General features: G+C 39.0%; 1 protein-coding gene across 3 annotated transcripts in view; it reads left to right on the top strand.

The window, feature by feature from the left end:
• The window catches only part of PLD1 (phospholipase D1), a 203937-nt gene that overhangs the window by 136269 nt on the left and 45071 nt on the right, over positions 1-22597 (top strand). For all 3 annotated transcript variants that reach the window (XM_024734104.1, XM_024734106.1, XM_024734105.1), the window contains exons 17-21: positions 2116-2244; positions 2973-3091; positions 4563-4676; positions 18267-18377; positions 20781-20869. In XM_024734104.1, coding sequence (XP_024589872.1) covers positions 2116-2244; positions 2973-3091; positions 4563-4676; positions 18267-18377; positions 20781-20869 — 562 coding nt within the window. The remainder of the gene's footprint in view (positions 1-2115; positions 2245-2972; positions 3092-4562; positions 4677-18266; positions 18378-20780; positions 20870-22597) is intronic.

Here is a 22597-nt window from a genome sequence, read left to right as displayed (position 1 = left end):
TCTGTCTCCTTTTTTTCTTTTCCTGTTTTTTTTTATTTTTTTTTATTTTTTTTTTTCCTTTTCCTGTTTTTTTAATAAACAAAGTGCCATGCTTACTATAAAGAGCCTACAGGTGAGCAAATAGACCTACCAGTACTTTGGCCTTTCAGTCTTAGAGAGCAGGAATATAAATCACTGGGAGAAATCAACAGAATTTTATTTTTAACATTATTGAGTTTTGTTCATTGTTAACATTTTAAGACATTTTCCTTTTACAGAAAATTCCAATACCCTTTGGAGGTTAATTATTCAGTCTGAGATAGAATACTAGCAGTATGTGTGGTGATTGTTTAAAAACTTTTGCTCTGGCTTCCCTGGTGGCGCAGTGGTTGAGAATCTGCCTGCCAATGCAGGGGACACGGGTTCGAGCCCTGGTCTGGGAAGATCCCACATGCCGCGGGGCAACTGGGCCCATGAGCCACAACTACTGAGCCTGCGCGTCTGGAGCCCGTGCTGAGCAACAAGGGAGGCCGCGAACACAGCCATAAATAAATAACTAAATAAATATATATAAATTTAAATATAATGATAAATAAAGCTCTTCATTTGTGAAAAACTTTTGCTCTGCAAATACTTATTGATTGCCTACTGACTGCCAGTAGCTATACCAGGCACTGAGGAGACATACTCCCCGCCCCAAAGTTTATAGATGAGTGAGTGGGGAGCAGGGAGGAGCATCCTTACACAATTGGGTCACAGAGTCAGAGGCCCTGAGGTGTGCAACTGTTAATGGTTCTACAGCAGTGCTAGGGACTGCCTCTCCCTGCTGGGATCTGGGAGGTGTCTCTAGGACAGATGACAGCTAATGTGGCTCTTGAAGGAGGATGAGGAGTTCAGACCAAGAGGGAGGGAAGAACCTTCTAGGCAGAAGGAATAATGTACCAGCTGCATGATGAACCAGGCCTGTCAAAAGCAGTGAGAAGTATGGTGTGCCTGGGGTCTGGGCTGTGTGAGGAAAACAAGGACCAGAAAGAGAGATTGTCAGCAGCTTGAGAAGAGCTCTCTGTGCATACTAAACCCTTAGGATTTGACCCCCTCTAGGCAGTAGGTCATCCTAGAAGGCTTTTAAGCACGGAGTCTGCATTTTTAGAAGGACAGCTCTGGGGCAGTGTGTTGGTAGGGAGACCAGTCCGGAACTCTTACTGGCTGCTGCACACGGTACCATTTATTCATTCAACAAGCATTTTTGCATCCAGTGTCTATCTGTTAAGTGTCTCTTTTGTGCCAAGCGCTGCATTTTGTGATTTGTAGTTCTGCTGGTTTTCCTGCTTAGTTGTCTTTGTGATCAGCATATTCCATAAACATACAAACTATTTAAGTCAACATATTTACCCTTAAGTAAAATGTTGCCGACAAAGTTCTTTGTGAAATATTGCAGTGGATTGCTGCTTTTGCGCCTGTGTGGTCATGAGCTTCTGTCTATTGTTACACTTCTTATGGATGTCATTTATAATTTTAGAAAAATAGAATGTTAAAGCCCAAAAGATCTTAGATGTCATCTGGGCCAAATGTTTCCTTTCACACATAAAGGATTTCTGACCCAAAAAGATGAAGCTCAGTGTCACTTAGCTAGTCAGTTCCAGGGCTGGAACACAGGCTGTCTGCAAATTTGAGGTTCTTGCATTTTGAGATGCAAAAGACAAGAATGATACATTAGATGTGCACCATTTTGGTTGAGGAAAAAGAAGGACATGACTTCTTTATGGCCTCTGCATCTCATGTTCCTCCACCTGACCTGACTTTACTGCTCTCTCATAGGCTCTCCTAGCAAGTTCTTTATTCACAGTTAACCCTGTGATCCATTCCTCCAATGATCTGGTAGATGGTGAGAATAAGAATATTAAATTTCACTGCCAAATGATGAACCTGATTGTAGTCCCAACTACCCACTAATAGTAAATTCATGAGGGTTTTAAAACCTTGTCAGTCCACAGCCTTATGAACACATGCCGTCCTAGTTATGAGGCTTAAGAAGAAAAGTTAAGAAGTCTTTAGGTGTTTAATAAATAAGAGATGAGCCTCCCTCTCTGGGGTCCGCCTGAACCAGTCTCTGAGTGAGTCTTGCTGCATTTACAGACACGGGCTCCATCCAAAGTTTGCAGACAGGTGTGGGAGAACTACATGGGGAAACCAGATTCTGGCATGGAAAGGACTACTGCAATTTTGTCTTCAAAGATTGGGTTCAACTTGATAAACCTTTTGCAGGTAAGTACCATGGTAGTGGGTGGCTGCTTATATTTTGTCTTTTCCTTGTCAGCATCTCAACAAGTATGCATGTGCATGATCTAATATCTTTTGTTTTGTTTTGTTTTGAATATTTGGTAAAACACTGGAAGCTATGATTCAGTCATGTACTTAAGGGCTTTTCCTTATAGTAAGAAAAGAAAATGAAATAGAGCTTACTTGTTGGAAATCTCCAGCTTCCATATAGGCATATTTTAGGGGGGTAATAGTCTGTAATTCTCCAGGAGATGGTTCCCTTCCTTTGATCATCTCCTTTTTTCTGTGTATCATCTTCATCTTCCAGCATTAAAACAACACATTTCAGATTATCACTGTGCTTGTATATCTAACAGGAAATAAGAACGTAGCTTAACATTATTTCAACAGGATAAAAAACAAAAATGTAATGTCAAGTACACAGCTTTAAATAATTTGTACCAACTCACATCTGCCTTGCCTAGTGATTATCTAATAAGTGAAGTGGAAACATATTTGGGAGAGGTGCGTAGGAGACTGTGTTCCTCACTGTGAGATCTATGTTTCTCTTGGCTATAAAGGTATTGTTCTATCCAAGCCAAGTAATATACACACGGTGGGCATTACCACATTTTCTTATATGTATCGTAGTCAGGGTCAGAGATGGGGTCAGATGGCTTGTGTGCCTCTGGGCACAGAAGTTAGCGAGGACCTTGCCTGGTGCACCCGGGCAGATTTCATTGACAGGCACTCCACCCCCCGGATGCCATGGCACGACATCGCCTCTGTAGTCCACGGGAAGGCGGCTCGCGACGTGGCCCGTCACTTCATCCAGCGCTGGAACTTCACGAAGGTACATAGGTGGTCTTATCATGATTCAGTCCACATGAAGAGAGACAGGCCAGGAAAAGGAGGCGAGAAGGGGCTGTGGTAGCCGCAGCTGTGCTACCCATCCACTCTTGGGTGCCCGGTTGTCAGAGTGCCTGGGTCTCTGAGCAAAAGAAAAAGAAAATGTTCCTGAACTTTCACACCACAGACAATTCAGAGGGTGGAGGGATGCTGCTGCTATCACAGCCTATGGTTTAACCCTTTGAACACTTGGGACACTCCGTGTCGTTTAAGCACCTGGCCGGGGCTGATAGTCACGTGGAGGGCTGCCGGGCTACTGTAGGGGGATGGGAGCCTCATTCAGGTAAGAGAGCTGGAGCTTGCAAGGCCTTCCAATCCTGGCACTGCCCTGGGCCCATATTGGTACAGGCTTCTGAGAGGCGGTTCTGAGCAAAGTGAGTAGTATGAGAAAATGGAGACATTTTTCTTTTCTCCAGTCTGTGTCTTCTTTAGTATGATGTCTTCATTACTTGTAAGAATTTGACCTAACATTCCTAAGTTAAGTACCTATCGTCTAGGTGTTATTAAGATTCCATTTTATTTATAGAATCTTAATAAATAAAATGGTTTTATAGGCATTTTGTCCCTACAATTTGGAAAAAGATTTAGTTTTATTAACAACTTAAAGTGTCCCCTTATTTTCATTTAAATAACATTATAAACACTTAGTGGGAGCTCTTAGAAATAGTGGAAATATTTTTAACAAGGATTTAGAGGCAAATGAATGAATAAATAAAAGGATAATATTTTTAACTTATTGGACTGACAAAGATAAAAACGCTGCAGTTACCTACAATTGGGTTTGGGATCTATGATGGTCTTATACCTTGCTCCTGGGAGGATAAATTGGTACAACTGCAGAAAACTTTTTAAAGGTATGTAACCTTTGACTCAAAATCTATTTCAGGTATTTAAGCTAAAGAAATTACTCAATAAGTCATTTATCTTGACATTGCACCTAATAATTCATATAAAATGGGCAACAGCTGACATCCTCATTGATAGAAATCGTTAAACAAATTATGATTGTTCCATGCCATTTTACTATGAAATTATTTTTAAATGATATATAGTGCTTTACTGCTGTTGCAAGATATCTACAATGTAGTAAAAAAATCAGTTTATAAAATAATACCATTTTTGCAATTGTGTACTTCTATAACTCCAGGTTGTATTTAAGTTTTCTTTAAAAATATAAAGCAATAATGCTCACTCGAAAAGGTAAAAGAAGGAAAAAGGGAGTTTTCTGTTCCTGGGAAATAGAAAACAAAAATAAATAATCTATTGCCTCTTCACCTAGAAACACCCATTGTTAATATTTCTTTCCCTTTTTCTTTTTCAAATGAACCTGACTTTTTTTTTATAATCACAAAGTAAGGAAGACTGGAACTGTTTTTTCATTTGAATCTTTTTTACCTGATTTTTCTTTATTTTAGATTATGAAACCAAAATATCGGTCCCTTTCTTATCCTTTTCTGCTTCCAAAATCTCAAACAACAGCCCATGAGTTGAAACACCAAGTGCCTGGGTCTGTCCATGCTAATGTACAGGTAAGTCTGGCTTTTCTTTTTCATGAAGTACTACTGGGTACAATCACTCTTACGGGACTAAATGCCTATTGGCTTCAACAATAAGGACAACTCCAAGCAAATCTAAATAGACCTTTTAAAACTTAGTATTGTATTTTCTATTTTAAATGTACTCAATTTATCCTCTTGTTAAAACTCTCATATAGATATAATAAATGCATATCTTTAGAAAAGGCCACTCAAGAAGAGGCTTGTCCTGTAATTCCTTCTGAAGTGACTCTAGCAACATGATACCCAGTAAACCTGGAGCTGATACCAGTGAAGCCCCAGGAATACGGCTGAAACTTAGCATCTAGGAAGCTAGTTATAGTTCAATCTAATTTTAGTTCCTAATTAAACAAATGCCTTTTAGAGACACTTTTAAAAGAATGAGAAATTTGCTTATTAAAGTAACAAAATTTGACCACATCCAGTACAACATGCTCAAATTACAAATAAGAAAATTAAGACCCAGCGAAACTTTGAGACTTGCCCAGGGTCATCGAGCTGGTTATCAACAGAGGTGGAGCTTGAAATCCTAGTCTAGTCCACAGTTACCCAATCTGCTCCCTGTACCAACTCCAGCTCAAGTGTCTTGAGATCATGCAGGGACAGAACTAGGATTGCATTGCCTTTTGTTCAAAGTCATCACTATCGGCGTCAAATGTATTGTTTTAAGTACAGGACAGATTGGTGTTTGCCAAAGGCAAAGGGTGGGATGGAAGGGGTGCAGAAATGGGTGACAGGGGTCAAAAGGTACAGCTTCCCATTTTACTCTTAATAAGTCCTGGGATGTAATGTAGAGCATGGTGACTGTGGTTAACAGTACTGTGTTGTATATTTGAATGTTGCTAAGGGAGTAGATCTTAAAAGTTCTCATCACAAGAAAAAAAATTTGTAAGTATGTGAAGTGATGGATGTTAACTAAACTTATTGTGCTAAAAGTATTTCTTAAGTGAAGATCCAGTAGTCTGCTGCTGACATCACTATTATGGATTCATTTAATTTGGATATGGATTCTGGTGAATATGATTATATAAATGAAACGCCTGAATCAGTTACTTTGTACTACGTGCAAGGAGAGGTGTGTGTATCTAAGAAATAAAAAGACATTTCAGACCGTAGATCAAATAATAGAACAATCAAAAAGATAAATCACTTAAGAGAATTACCTACAGCAAATACTTCGTCATCCCAGGCTAAAGGAGATAACTAATTTAAACTTAGAGGCACAGATAGATATGCATTCATATGTAAGTTAATGAATATTTTATGAACCTGTTTAATTTTATTCTACTTAGAGGGAAAAATAACCTGTGCTGTAAGATAAAATAGGAGCCTTGATATTAAGAAAATAAGAGAATTTAATTTAATATTTGAGATGGCATTAAAATTGACTCAGTAATCAACTTATCCAAGTTAGCCGATGCTAATTAAGCATCTGTTGAAAAGTTATTTCTGAGAATTGTGTATTTTTATGATTAGCAAAAGATGGTTTATCCCAGTGTTGCATATACAGACATCTTCTAATGTTTTTTGGTAAAGCCCTGGTTTATGTAATCTCTTCCTGCCACCCTGATGAGGCAGATAGATGCTCCGCATATCCGCCCTACAAAACGCCTCCCTTGGTTCACCTTCTCCCTATTAGTGGATGTTGTGGTAGAAATGGTGCTAGATCAGTGACTTCTCAACATGCTCACATGTTCACCCCTGACATGCCCAGGCTGCCTGCACTCTACAAAGCCAATTGATTTGAAACGAAGTTTACCAAGACTCATTAGTTCATTTATTCAGTCAGTTTATGTCTACTAAGTGCCATCTGTTTGCACAGTCAAATCATCAGTGCACACCTGGATACTGAGGAGACAGACAAAAGGAGTTCTCTGCCTCTGGAAAAGGAGTTAGATGGGGGAGAGGAAGACGTGATGTTAAAGAATTCAGTTAACAACGCAAGGTGTGGTCTAGGACCAAATGCCAGTCTTGAGAGTATGGACCAGCATGCCATGAGAGGTTGGCAAATGAGAGGGACAGAGCTGGGTACCCCCTTTAAGGAATAAGTCTGCTGCTCAGAAGATGGTAAAACCCACTGCAGCAAACCATTTGCTCTTGAAGAGGTAGTAGATGAGGTTCAGACAGCATAAGGCCAGATTGGGGTTGCCCTGAAGTGCTGGCCTGGTTCATTTCGACCTGATCCTGGAGGCATTAGTGAACTTTGGAATGTTTTTTTGTCATCTGAGAGGAAGCGTGGTACATGAATGTTTTATGAAGATTAATCTAGATCAGAGTTTCCCTAATTGGGTTTTGTCTGTGAAATGCTAATAGCTATTCCACAAAAAACGGTTTCCATGGACAGATAAGTTTTTGCAGATTTTTAAAATATAGGATTTCTTAGTGCCTTCGTTATGTCGGTGTGCATAATGGAATTACTAAGACTGAATATTCTATGAGCGTTTCCCAAGCTTAATTGATGTAGGATCTCTCAATGTGTCACCTATTTCCGTTTTTCCAAACAAACACACTTTGGGACCTAAAGTTTATACATGTGCAAAACTTATAAGACTAGAAGGAGAATGAACACAGGAGACAAGTAAAGAGACTGCTATAGTAATTCTAGAATACACTAATTTTGTGTTTATAAATTAGTATTCTTTTTCTTAAAGAAGACTCCCCCATAGTTTAAAAAGTTTTAGACCTCACAAAGCACCTACTGGTTGCCAGTAGATGTTTTGCAGAACTGCCAAAATAACCCCAGTTGTGAAAACAGGGGGCACCACCAGGCAGTGCATCTTTTTGAAGACAGGAAAATCTGAGATGACCAGACACTGAAGAAAAGTAAAGAAATTACTCTGCTCCATTTCTCCTTTTCTGTAAAATCCTGACCACGGTATTGTTTCACTTCACATTACTTACTGGCTCTAAACATTATTCACCTTGTTCTAGGCATTGTTGTTGTCAAGTTATGAATGTATAGTGCTTAGCGGGTAAAAGCAATAATCTAGTCCAATCCCTGGTTTTCCAGAGAATCCAGAAGACATCAGGGAGATAGGGACCTGGCTGTGCAGGAGGCTACTTAAGATTTAAAAAGTTTATAGTCGTATTTTCAAGTCTTTCACTCTCTCAGTTACAGTGTGGCAATAGCCAAATGACTGTTAAATACTCCTGGTTGAGAAATTTAATAAAACGTAATAAAAGTCTTCTTATTCTTTTTAACATTGATTTTAACATAGTTTTTAACATAGTTCATTGTTCATAACATAACTTAGAGACCACAGGCTTAATTAACTGGAAAGGAGCGATGTAATGTAGCCAGGGGAAGGGGCAGACTGTATTCAAATTCCTGTCTCTGGGCTTCCCTGGTGGCGCTGTGGTTGAGAGTCCGCCTGCCGATGCAGGGAACACGGGTTCGTGCCCTGGTCCGGGAAGATCCCACATGCATGGAGCGGCTAGGCCCGTGAGCCATGGCCGCTGAGCCTGCACGTCCGGAGCCTATGCTCCACAACGGGAGAGGCCACAACAGTGAGAGGCCAGCGTACCGCAAAAAAATAAAACAAAAATAAATAATCTATTGCCTCTTCACCTAGAAACACCCATTGTTAATATTTCTTTCCCTTTTTCTTTTTCAAATGAACCTGACTTTTTTTTTATAATCACAAAGTAAGGAAGACTGGAACTGTTTTTTCATTTGAATCTTTTTTACCTGATTTTTCTTTATTTTAGATTATGAAACCAAAATATCGGTCCCTTTCTTATCCTTTTCTGCTTCCAAAATCTCAAACAACAGCCCATGAGTTGAAACACCAAGTGCCTGGGTCTGTCCATGCTAATGTACAGGTAAGTCTGGCTTTTCTTTTTCATGAAGTACTACTGGGTACAATCACTCTTACGGGACTAAATGCCTATTGGCTTCAACAATAAGGACAACTCCAAGCAAATCTAAATAGACCTTTTAAAACTTAGTATTGTATTTTCTATTTTAAATGTACTCAATTTATCCTCTTGTTAAAACTCTCATATAGATATAATAAATGCATATCTTTAGAAAAGGCCACTCAAGAAGAGGCTTGTCCTGTAATTCCTTCTGAAGTGACTCTAGCAACATGATACCCAGTAAACCTGGAGCTGATACCAGTGAAGCCCCAGGAATACGGCTGAAACTTAGCATCTAGGAAGCTAGTTATAGTTCAATCTAATTTTAGTTCCTAATTAAACAAATGCCTTTTAGAGACACTTTTAAAAGAATGAGAAATTTGCTTATTAAAGTAACAAAATTTGACCACATCCAGTACAACATGCTCAAATTACAAATAAGAAAATTAAGACCCAGCGAAACTTTGAGACTTGCCCAGGGTCATCGAGCTGGTTATCAACAGAGGTGGAGCTTGAAATCCTAGTCTAGTCCACAGTTACCCAATCTGCTCCCTGTACCAACTCCAGCTCAAGTGTCTTGAGATCATGCAGGGACAGAACTAGGATTGCATTGCCTTTTGTTCAAAGTCATCACTATCGGCGTCAAATGTATTGTTTTAAGTACAGGACAGATTGGTGTTTGCCAAAGGCAAAGGGTGGGATGGAAGGGGTGCAGAAATGGGTGACAGGGGTCAAAAGGTACAGCTTCCCATTTTACTCTTAATAAGTCCTGGGATGTAATGTAGAGCATGGTGACTGTGGTTAACAGTACTGTGTTGTATATTTGAATGTTGCTAAGGGAGTAGATCTTAAAAGTTCTCATCACAAGAAAAAAAATTTGTAAGTATGTGAAGTGATGGATGTTAACTAAACTTATTGTGCTAAAAGTATTTCTTAAGTGAAGATCCAGTAGTCTGCTGCTGACATCACTATTATGGATTCATTTAATTTGGATATGGATTCTGGTGAATATGATTATATAAATGAAACGCCTGAATCAGTTACTTTGTACTACGTGCAAGGAGAGGTGTGTGTATCTAAGAAATAAAAAGACATTTCAGACCGTAGATCAAATAATAGAACAATCAAAAAGATAAATCACTTAAGAGAATTACCTACAGCAAATACTTCGTCATCCCAGGCTAAAGGAGATAACTAATTTAAACTTAGAGGCACAGATAGATATGCATTCATATGTAAGTTAATGAATATTTTATGAACCTGTTTAATTTTATTCTACTTAGAGGGAAAAATAACCTGTGCTGTAAGATAAAATAGGAGCCTTGATATTAAGAAAATAAGAGAATTTAATTTAATATTTGAGATGGCATTAAAATTGACTCAGTAATCAACTTATCCAAGTTAGCCGATGCTAATTAAGCATCTGTTGAAAAGTTATTTCTGAGAATTGTGTATTTTTATGATTAGCAAAAGATGGTTTATCCCAGTGTTGCATATACAGACATCTTCTAATGTTTTTTGGTAAAGCCCTGGTTTATGTAATCTCTTCCTGCCACCCTGATGAGGCAGATAGATGCTCCGCATATCCGCCCTACAAAACGCCTCCCTTGGTTCACCTTCTCCCTATTAGTGGATGTTGTGGTAGAAATGGTGCTAGATCAGTGACTTCTCAACATGCTCACATGTTCACCCCTGACATGCCCAGGCTGCCTGCACTCTACAAAGCCAATTGATTTGAAACGAAGTTTACCAAGACTCATTAGTTCATTTATTCAGTCAGTTTATGTCTACTAAGTGCCATCTGTTTGCACAGTCAAATCATCAGTGCACACCTGGATACTGAGGAGACAGACAAAAGGAGTTCTCTGCCTCTGGAAAAGGAGTTAGATGGGGGAGAGGAAGACGTGATGTTAAAGAATTCAGTTAACAACGCAAGGTGTGGTCTAGGACCAAATGCCAGTCTTGAGAGTATGGACCAGCATGCCATGAGAGGTTGGCAAATGAGAGGGACAGAGCTGGGTACCCCCTTTAAGGAATAAGTCTGCTGCTCAGAAGATGGTAAAACCCACTGCAGCAAACCATTTGCTCTTGAAGAGGTAGTAGATGAGGTTCAGACAGCATAAGGCCAGATTGGGGTTGCCCTGAAGTGCTGGCCTGGTTCATTTCGACCTGATCCTGGAGGCATTAGTGAACTTTGGAATGTTTTTTTGTCATCTGAGAGGAAGCGTGGTACATGAATGTTTTATGAAGATTAATCTAGATCAGAGTTTCCCTAATTGGGTTTTGTCTGTGAAATGCTAATAGCTATTCCACAAAAAACGGTTTCCATGGACAGATAAGTTTTTGCAGATTTTTAAAATATAGGATTTCTTAGTGCCTTCGTTATGTCGGTGTGCATAATGGAATTACTAAGACTGAATATTCTATGAGCGTTTCCCAAGCTTAATTGATGTAGGATCTCTCAATGTGTCACCTATTTCCGTTTTTCCAAACAAACACACTTTGGGACCTAAAGTTTATACATGTGCAAAACTTATAAGACTAGAAGGAGAATGAACACAGGAGACAAGTAAAGAGACTGCTATAGTAATTCTAGAATACACTAATTTTGTGTTTATAAATTAGTATTCTTTTTCTTAAAGAAGACTCCCCCATAGTTTAAAAAGTTTTAGACCTCACAAAGCACCTACTGGTTGCCAGTAGATGTTTTGCAGAACTGCCAAAATAACCCCAGTTGTGAAAACAGGGGGCACCACCAGGCAGTGCATCTTTTTGAAGACAGGAAAATCTGAGATGACCAGACACTGAAGAAAAGTAAAGAAATTACTCTGCTCCATTTCTCCTTTTCTGTAAAATCCTGACCACGGTATTGTTTCACTTCACATTACTTACTGGCTCTAAACATTATTCACCTTGTTCTAGGCATTGTTGTTGTCAAGTTATGAATGTATAGTGCTTAGCGGGTAAAAGCAATAATCTAGTCCAATCCCTGGTTTTCCAGAGAATCCAGAAGACATCAGGGAGATAGGGACCTGGCTGTGCAGGAGGCTACTTAAGATTTAAAAAGTTTATAGTCGTATTTTCAAGTCTTTCACTCTCTCAGTTACAGTGTGGCAATAGCCAAATGACTGTTAAATACTCCTGGTTGAGAAATTTAATAAAACGTAATAAAAGTCTTCTTATTCTTTTTAACATTGATTTTAACATAGTTTTTAACATAGTTCATTGTTCATAACATAACTTAGAGACCACAGGCTTAATTAACTGGAAAGGAGCGATGTAATGTAGCCAGGGGAAGGGGCAGACTGTATTCAAATTCCTGTCTCTGGGCTTCCCTGGTGGCGCTGTGGTTGAGAGTCCGCCTGCCGATGCAGGGAACACGGGTTCGTGCCCTGGTCCGGGAAGATCCCACATGCATGGAGCGGCTAGGCCCGTGAGCCATGGCCGCTGAGCCTGCACGTCCGGAGCCTATGCTCCACAACGGGAGAGGCCACAACAGTGAGAGGCCAGCGTACCGCAAAAAAAAAAAAAAAAATTCCTGTCTCACTACATATGAGCTGTATAACCTTGGGAAAATTATTTCACCTCTCTGAATGTGTTTCCTTCATCTTTAAAACAGGAAACACAATAGTACCTGTCTCATAGGGTTGTGGTGATAGTTAAATAAATTAATCCATGCAAATCACCTAGAAGAGTATACTAGTTTGAATTCTATCAATATTAGCTACAACCTTCAGGTATTCCCTAGTGTTTTCAAAAGTTTGCAACAAAGAAGCTGACATTTCTCTGGATGGGTCACAGGCTAGTTCTGGATACAAAAATCTTTATACTATTTATACCGTATATATTTAAATGGAGAGAGGAAGAGCATTGGACACAATAAAGTAAATAATAGATAAAATTCATGTTGTTCTTGGGCTTCCCTGGTGGCGCAGTGGTTAAGAATCTGCCTGCCAATGCAGGGGACACAGGTTCGAGCCCTGATCTGGGAACATCCCACATGCCACGGAGCAACTAAGCCCGTGCACCACAACTACTGAGCCTGCGCTCTAGAGCCCGCGAGCCACAACTACTGAGCCTGTGAGCCACAACTACTGAAACCCGTGCGCCTAGAGCCCATGCTGCACAACAAGAGAAGCCACTGCAATGAGAAGCCTGCGCACCGCAACAAAGAGTAGCCCCTGCTCGCCGCAACTAGAGAAAGTCCACGTGCAGCAACGAAGACCCAACGCAGCCAAAAAAAAAAAAGATTTAAAGAAAAAAAATTCATGTTGTTCTTTCATCTGCAGAAGGGAACCCAGTTATTTAATTTTTTAATACAAAAGCACTGGGCCTGATCACCCTTAGGCATGTACTACTAGTGATTCCACACCAGCTACGTGCATAGCTGTCACAGAAGCTATGGCCGACAGGGCCGGCCTAGGAGACTAGAGCTACAGCAGCCAGAATGGAGACCTGCCCTCACCAACATGAATTTCTGCTTCTAAAAATGTCATCCAGACCTGACAGCTGACTTCAGCAACTTCCACTGACACTTTAAAATAATCTTGGGTGTTTCCCCTCAGTGCTGGGTATTCTCAGAAGCCTGGCAAGAACACTCAGAGAAGGCATAGCAGGAGACAGGCGTGGGGAGGGGGTTGGAAGAAAGATGATTCTGAAACTGCTTAGGCACAGAGTTTATAAAAGAACTTGTTTTCTCCCTAAAAAGAACAAACTATGTTCCTGAATGCTTTTGTTGCCACTTACGATAAATGACCAAGACAGAACATCTGACGTTTCTATTAAGGTAAAAGAAAGTTCTTGATGCCAAATTAGCGTTAACACGGAATCGATACGTGGAACAATCCTTTTTATTAAATTGGGCAGCTTATAGCAGAAAAGTCATTTCTTAGACAGTCATTGCCAAGAAGTTCTACCGAACTGAAGGAAGTAATTCCAGTGGAGTCATGTCTTCAATCTCTTTGTCTATTAAAAGAAAAGAAAAATATATAAAGGCAAATGTAAATGACATTCAAATTATACTATTGGAAAAATTTGTTCCTACACTTGGGGAAAGTGTCCAAAAGACACTCCAAAGGATGTCAATGTAGGAATCAATGTAGATTTCAAAGGACAGCAAAGCGTTTTGTATAGTGATAGAACAAAGTAGGTAGGGAAGGGTGAAAGAAAGCCACTTGATTTATTTCTAAGGAAGTTCCTTAACATAGAAGCTGCTTTCTGTTTACGGACCAGGGCTTCGTACAGTAAGGCATCTTGCTGTGGGTCTTGACTGGCTGAAGCCACGTGAACAGGGAGTGTTCACTCAGTGCCCAGCATTGCACTAAGTTTTTTATGGAGTATCTCATTTAATATTCACCAGTCTATAAATTACGGTTCTCTTTGACCCCATATTTTACAGATGAGGAAACTAAGACTTTGAGAGGTTATTACACAGTGAGTGTTGGACGGGATGAGACTGGATTCTAAGCAGCCTGCTTCCAGAGGCTGAGGTCATAACTGCTCAGCAGAGAGACTGTTTCCAGTAAGCCCCAGGATGGTTGTAACCACCAAGGGCCCCAGCAAGGCAAAGCTGCATGTCATGCTTGCCTTTTGATATTATCCTCTGTTGCCGCAGACCCAAATCCAGTCCAATCCAGCCCCAACTCTCCTTTTGTTTTCTGGCTCCAAAGAGCCCTCAAATCTGTATTTTTTCCTAGGACTTCTCTCCCCTTAAGTCTTATTCTTCAAAAACCATATTCTCTTCCTTTTCTTCAGCCTCAAGTTTAACTTTTCACTATTGCTCAGGCCAAAGGAACATCCTATTCGAATAATGACACACTGTGATGTGAATGGATGACGCTCAGCTGTAGAAAAATGGTTCTTAGAAGGAAGAGCTTGGAATTCCCTGGTGGTCCAGCGGTTAAGAGTCTGCGCTTCCACAGCAGGGGGCCTATGTTCGATCCCTGGTCAGGGGAACTAAGATCCCACAAGCCACGTGGCACAGCCAAAAAAAGAAAAATATGGAAGGAAGAGCTTGGTAATCTGAGGCAGATTCTTGAACAAAGTCCATTTCTGCTTCTCCTTGCCTGCAGTGCTTCTCAATACAGACTGGAAGAATGAGGCCCAATAATTTGAGCACTTCTTTTCTCTCCCCAGCCCATGCCACTTGTGAGCTGCAACATGGAGGCCAACTTCTACATGAGAGACAAAAAAAAATAGTGCTTTTGTTCCATGATTGACTTGGGAGCTCAGAGAAACAGAAAAGAATTAAGATATGTACTGAATTTATAGGGAGTAAAAGCATTGCAGTAAGAGAACAGGAACTTGGGACAAATACTAAGAAAGTTTTGAAAGTTTTCCTTCAGGAAGAGATTTCTGTATTTTAAGCCACATATTCAGCTTGGGCCCACTGTATGTAAGGGGATTAGAGCTTGTAGATAAAGAGAAGGTTATCTTTTAAGAAGTCAAAAAATAGGACACAGTACAAAGGAAAATGACTGGTTTTAGTTACAATCTTGAGGCGAAAACATAAAATCAGAAATATGCCCTTTATAAAGGGCATAAATATACTTTAAAATTGTGTTTTCAAACTTGAGGTTTGAAAAGCGTGGGTTAGATTTGATTCTTAATCTACTTGGGCCAGTAAGATAAGCCACATTTCTGTGTAAGGAGGAGTTTGAGGCTCGTCTCAGTTACATTGGATTGAAACAGAAATGCAAGACAAGTTAGGTCAGTTAAGAAAAAGAAGTGAGTAAATCTTAAATTTGAAACAAAAGTAAGTCAATCAAGATGTCTTTGACTCAGTAGATTAGTTTACAGATTTCCTAGAACATCAAGCATTTAAAGCAGTGGAGTTGGTCCCTGGTTCAGGGGTAAAAGAGAAATTCATATTTTCAATTTATCTTGTGGTGATAAACAGATTTTAACTAATCAGAATCCTAGTAAATGCATCATAATTCCAAGTAATTTTTTTTCTGTATTACTTGAAAGATATGTTCAAGTTTAACCAAAAATGATGACTTTTTAAAGTTAAATGACTTTTCATTTTGAGAAAATGATGTAGATTTGGATCCAGACAATAAGACAGGTAATGCTGAGCCCCCTTAGGATGTAAGCAACCCCCCACTTCTATGGTTTTATAGGCCTCGGGGGGCTCCCCTCTACTTTGCTTATGCTTTCCCACAGGCTGATGCCAAAATGGTCTTCTTTTGGCTTACAAGTGTACTTAATATAAACATTCAACTGCCTTGAGAAAGGAAAACTTTTACCATTATCCTTCACAAGAAAGATGGCAGATATGTGACCTTCCTGCTTTCCCTTCATGGCCGCCATTGGCCTTCAACCTTAGATTTCTTCCCCAGTGTGTCTAGTCCCAAGAATCCATTCTTCAACATAGCTGTTCAGGAAGACTTGGAATCAGTTAGTCTTGACCTTTGAGTTGAAACTTGCTTGACACTCCTGATTTATGTATTATGCAAATGAGCTTATTAAGCCTTTGAAGCAGCAAATTTTTGAGAGTGTGAAAGGAAAGAAAGTATAAGGTTTTGGGATTTGAGGGCAAGACTAGGACATTACCGCCAAGGTGGTATATAAACTTTGCTCATAGCTTTTTAGAGCGGTAGATCAACCATATATCAAATATCTACTATGTGCTGTGTAACATAGTGCTTTGTGTTTGTTATGCCATTTTTTTTTTCTTTACAACAGCTCTATGTGGGAGTGTGTGGGTGGGCAGATGTGTGTGTGAGAGAGAGACAGAGACAGAGAGAGCAGTCTCAAGTGTTCAGAGGAGGAAACTGAGCCTCCGTGATGTTAAAATGACTTGTTCAAGGTGAAAAAGCTAGTAAGTGCAGAGCAATAGTGCATATCTCAAGAGTTCCTATCATTCCAGTATACTCTGCAGTTTTATACACTGTTTCCAGAGTAATATAGAATTGGATCAGGATGGGTGGCAAAAGAATCTTCTCAAGGTTGCCTGCATTTTAGGGCTATGCTCCTTAGCAACAAAATTCAATATAAATTTGGGTGGACAAAGAATGGAAACCTCTATTCGTTCAACCTTTGTTATTTCTGCTGATGAACAATAATGCAGTTCCTTGAAGATTATGTGAATCAAGCTATTTTCCAAGGGTGCATTGTATTTACCTAAATTTTTCTTCTGAGATATTTGACTATTCTTATTCACAGTTAATTTTTCCAATTTCATTTTACAGATTCATCTGATAAAATTAAATAAAATGCTTTGAGGGAACTATATTGTAATAAATACCTCATAATGAATAAAGAAATAACATTTTGAGGATGGCACAATCAGTTTTAGCAAGTATCAGGTTTGAATTTCAGTAACCTTATATGTGCAATTTTTAAAGTTATTGATTAAAGCAAGAATTTTACCAGACCTTTTATATATAACAGATATAAAACTGATTATGTATTAGATCACTTTATGAATTTCTAAGTATGGGCTATTCTTTTATTTTCAATTTCAGTTGACCTCATGAGGAACAGTTTCAATATATATTTCAAACCAGGATTAGTGAATATATTTTTATAGTGATTCTTCTGTGATGAAACTCTATTGCTTAAGGAAAGTCAAGTAATAAGCATTTATTGACCACCTGCTATATGACTAACATTATACTGGAACCCTAGTTAGAGTGCTGAAAAAAAATTACAACCAATGGATTCTTAGTGTTGAAAAAGCCTTCCATGTGGCCAGACTGTAGCCTGGCCGGACTGCAGTCTACTCTGAAGCGTCTATGGCATGATCCACCATAGCTCAAATACATCCTCTAAGTTCTCATTAATAACAGCAAACACTTATGTACCACTTACTAGGTGCTTGGTCTTCTTCAGCTCACTGCACAGTAATTAATTTAATCCTCTCTACAACCCTATAAAGTGGATACTCAGTTTTATAGAACAGAAATCTGAAGCACAAAGAGATTGAGAAACTTGACCAAGATCAAAGCCACCAGGTGGTTGAGCTAAACTTTGAACCTAGGCAGTCCCACTGCGCATCTGTGTATTTAACGTATATTCAGGTGTCTGAGCTGGATGCTCTTGTTGTAATCCAGGAGGAAGCAGGTGAGTGTCTGAATAGAGGGAGGTGGTATGAATGAGAAAGTTGAGAGTTGAAGTGACACACCAAAGATCAGACAGCTAATTAAAGCCAGAATCAAGATTAAATGTCTCAATGAATCTATTTGTCTTTTAGAATGTATTGTTCTGAACAGTATCTACTTGAGGGAAAAAGAGTAATCACATTGTCAAGTCAGAGCTAGGGTGACTGTATCTATCATATGATTCAAACCGGGACACTTCTGAGAGTAAAAGTGGTGTTATTAATACATGAGGCATTCTGGTGTGATTGTGGGGCTATAACAGAAAAAGAGTACAGATGGTCACCCTACTCATAGCCACCAAAAGAGGTCCTTCTGAAACGCTCTTTGTAGAAACCACACCTCCTGGTTTCCAGTCTTGAATGAAAATAATCCTGGGGGAAGAATATATATTCAGGATTTAATTTCCAGCTGGGCCCCTTCATTATGGATGATGTTTAAGGACCAGTTCCCTACCTACCTACTCTGCCTTGGCCCACACATGACACACAAGCCACTGTAATCAATTAGTTGTTTGGAAGAAAAAGATGGGCTTCATTTATTAATACCTCTGGTGTCACCTCCATTGTCTCATGTTCGCTCATTTCTGATTGCTGCCTTATAGTTGCTCCGTTCTGCTGCTGACTGGTCTGCTGGTATAAAGTACCATGAAGAGTCCATCCATGCTGCTTACGTCTATGTGATAGAGAACAGCAAACACTATATCTATATAGAAGTAAGTCTTGCTCGTGTCAATTGGTATGACAACCTGCCTTCCTGTAAATACCACAGAGACTGCAGGGTCCCCGAACCCAGGACCTGCTACATTAATAAGTGTATGTTGAGATGTGAAGAGGTCACCTGAATTTTGATTCCCCCAGCATACCTGACATTCGCTTTGCATTTTAATTAACTCGGGACTCTAACAGGAATCCCCCAAATCCTTATTATTAAAATGTATCAATTCGTAATATTATCAGCCAGAAATATCACACCGTGGAGACGTAGGTTTTGATTTGGCTTGAGTTGGAAGGTGTAAATGTGAGGCATGTGCCGCTTCAGGAGAGCACACGCAGGGGTAAGCTGTTAACCTAGAGACCACTGGATGCCTCTGGTTTGGGGATGTTGGAGTGGGGAGAGGGCAGGAAAAGGAACATGGAAAAGGGAGATGTAAGAATAGCGAGGGCAAGTACCAACTTCTTCAATTCTGTGTCAACTGCCATTCATTATAAAGCTTTTTCAGTTCTCAGAGTTTGTGTGTAAAGACTAGGAGAAAACCCGTGGGTACTGGATTTAGTTTGGGAACCTTAATTGTGCTTCAAAGTAGATCTGGAGCTAGTTCAGAGCACTTGGAAAATCCTTAAAAAATAAAAAGCCGTGACAATGGAAAGATAACTCAGAGCACATCTCTCTTCTTTATTTTAGTATTTTCTTTCCCACTGAATTTAAAAATATATATGGAGAGAGATGGGGTCACTGGAGAAAACCATTCTAGCCCTACTTTCCTTCCCCTTGAGTCCTGGCCCTATCCCCTTCCATGAAGTGACAATTAATTAAAGGAAAGTGGGAAAGAATTGGAGCTTAATTTATTTTACAGGCCTGGAGAAAGAGAAGGCTGATTAAAACTATTAGCAGGCTAAATGCAATGTGGTATCCTGGATGGGATCATGCAACAGAAAAAGGACATTAGTGGAAAAATTAGTGAATTCTGAACGAAGTCTAGAGTTTAATAAAACTAATACTATTAGTGTTATTAATTTCAACAATTATACCATAATAATGTAAGATGTTAATGGCTGGTTCATCTGTTACCCAGCATCCTTTTGCTTTGTCTCTTTTTAGTAGTATTAAATCAGCCTTTCTTTGTAACGCTACCACAGTACTAAATGAGGTCAGGAATGCCACATTAACACACATGGCTGTGGACAGAAACTTGGTTGAAATGCCTGTAGCCGAGGTAAGCAGTTGGCATTCACCCTGCTCCCTCCAAAAAAGGAGAAGTGAAGGATGTGAGTCTGTGCTACAGCTGCTGAGGAATGCTAAGCTTCTCTGTGATATGAATTCAGAACAAACACGGTTTGGTTGCCACTGAGATTTTGATTGTTTGATGCCCTAAAGGGAAACATATTCTCAAATGAGTTCTTGTCTTCCTCAAAGTTTGTCTTCTGGAAGCTGTTTACAGCTTTATGCACTTAAGTTTAAAAGCGTGTACAATAGTAAAAATGATAATGTGGCAAAAGGATGATAATCCTATTTCGAGTCATTGCCTATATATCACTTTACCTAAGATGATCAGCAAAGATTACTCTGTGATGATTATACTTATAAGTTACAGGTGTGTTATAACTATTTGTATAGTAAACAGAGCATGTGATACTCATAATATTTGTACCTAACTTTCAACAATCCATAATGTAGCAGCTGAATCTTCCATACCATTATAATAATAATGTTGTACCCTGGTTCCTAAGTAACAGTTTTAAAGAATGTTGCATGAATCTATAAGCAGAAGTACTTAAAGAAAAAAAATAAAAATATTTCTCTTTCCATCTTATTGGTTTATTTGTATAATGCAACATACTTACAAAAGAGATTTGTAACTACTTAAAATAGAAGTTCGGGAATAATAAGAGACCTAAACAAATGAGATAAGATCAAGGCAGATACTAGGAAATAGTGGAGAAAATTAGGCCAGAATTCTGCCATCTACCCTGTTCAGAAATAAACTTAGCATGAGATAGAATGTTTACCAATATGGAATTTTTAATCAGAAGCATTTATACAATATGTGAATCTGAAAAACCTGATTTCTCTATTAAGTTCAAAATGTTCCTACCATTCTAAGAATGTAGCTTACAAGGAATTTGCATGATTAAATAATAATTTAGCTTTCCACTTTACTAAGATGATATAGGTAATATTGCTTAGAAATGCATGAGACCCAGAGTGACATGAGACTTCTTTTATTCCCAGTGTCATTTACTTTCCCGAGGTGATTTTAGGAATCAGAACATGTCTGCTAGGTGAAACATTTTTAAAAACAATATCAAAGTAGTTTTTTGTTATATACCACATTTTCCTTATATGCATGCTACTAAGATAAGAAAAACTTGTTATAAATCTCATTTATTTTGTGTAGAACCAGTTTTTCATAAGCTGCGCTGATGACAAAGTTGTGTTCAACAAGGTTGGCGACGCCATTGCTCAGAGGATACTGAAAGCTCACAGGTAAAGTTTTTGCCATTTTGGTAGGAGTTGTTACTGCAGATGTTCTTGCATTTACTGCTAAAATGACTTTTGAAAGCCCATTTTTAAAATACTGTCTTTTTCTAACAGGCATGACTTTGGTTCAACTACCAGTAGGTTACTGATTCCTTAAATCTGAGTCAGTTGCTAAAAATTTTTGAGTCCATTTTTGAGGGGCTCTGAATGCTTCCAGAGCACAGTCATTTTTTCCTGGCCAGTCTCTTTCCCACGCATTAGATTTGTGATTTGATTTATTTAAAGGCAGACAGTGAGCTGTGTTCACTTAAAACTCAAAGCAAAATAGTCATAACGTTTTTCCATGGGTTATATTTAAATTCTTTTTACCTTCTGTCGTATTTTTTCAGCTCATGGGATTATTTTCTTTAATAACACTTCTATTAAGATATAATTCACATACCATACAATCCACCCAAAGTGGACAATTTAGTCATTTGTAGTATATTCACAGAGTTGTGTGCAACCATCGCTGAATCAATTTTAGAACGTTTTCATCACCCCAGAAAGGAACTGCACACTTATTAGCAGTCACTACCCATTCCCCCTATTCTTAGCCCCTGGCAACCACTAATCTACTTTCTTTCTCTGTAGATTTGCCTGGTCTGGTCGTTTCATATAAATGAAATCATACAATATGTGATCTTTTGTGACTTGCTTCTTTCACTTAGCTTAATGTTATAGAATGTACCAGTATTTCATTTATTTTTATTGTCAGGTAATATTTCATTATCTGGATATACTTCATATAAATGGATTTATCCATTCATCAGTTGGTATATATTTGGGTTGTTTCTACTTTTTGGCTATTATGAATAAAGATGCTATAAACATTCTGTACTAGTTTTTATGTGAGACATGTTTTCATTACTCTAGGATTGGAATTACTGGATCATGTGGTAACTCTATGTTTAACAGTTTGAGAAACTGTCAGAATGTTTTCAAAAGTGGCAACACCATTTTACATTCCCATAGTGTATGAGGGTTCCAATTTCTCTGTATCATCACTAATACTTATTATTATCTCTCTTTTTGATTATAGCGATCCTAGTAGGTGTGAAATGGTATCTCATGTGGTTTTGATTTGAATTTCCCTAATGACTAATAATGTTGAGTATTTTTTTGTTTATTGGACATTCATGTATTATCATTGTCCATTGTTTAATTAGGTTGTCTTTTTTTATTTTTATTATTTTTGCGGTACGCGGGCCTCTCACTGTTGTGGCCTCTCCTGTTGCGGAGCACAGGCTCTGGACGCGCAGGCTCAGCGGCCATGGCTCACGGGCCCAGCCGCTCTGCGGCATGTGGGATCTTCCCGGACCGGGGCACGAACCCGTGTCCCCTGCATCGGCAGGCGGACTCTCAACCACCGCGCCACCAGGGAGGCCCTAGGTTGTCTTTTTATTACTGAGTTGTAAAAGTTCTTTAGGTATTCTGGATACAAGTCATATCAGATTTATGATTTGCAAATATTTGCTCCCATTCAGTCTGTTTTCTTTTTTACTTTCTTGGTAGTGTCCTTTGAAACTCAGAAGTTTTAAATTCTGATAAAGTTCCATTTATCTTTTTTTTTTCCTTTATTGCTGTGCTTTGGTTTCATAGCAGAGAAACCACTGCCTGATCCAAAGTCATGAAGATTTATGCCTGTTCTCTTCTAAGAATGTTATAGTTTTAGCTCTTACATTTAGGTCTTGA

The sequence above is a fragment of the Neophocaena asiaeorientalis genome, unplaced genomic scaffold (genome assembly GCF_003031525.2).
Source record: "Neophocaena asiaeorientalis asiaeorientalis breed wild unplaced genomic scaffold, Neophocaena_asiaeorientalis_V1.1 scaffold280, whole genome shotgun sequence".
Lineage (NCBI taxonomy): Eukaryota > Metazoa > Chordata > Mammalia > Artiodactyla > Phocoenidae > Neophocaena > Neophocaena asiaeorientalis.
Note: the sequence above shows the minus strand (reverse complement) of the source record. Positions and strands in the feature narration are given on the sequence as shown.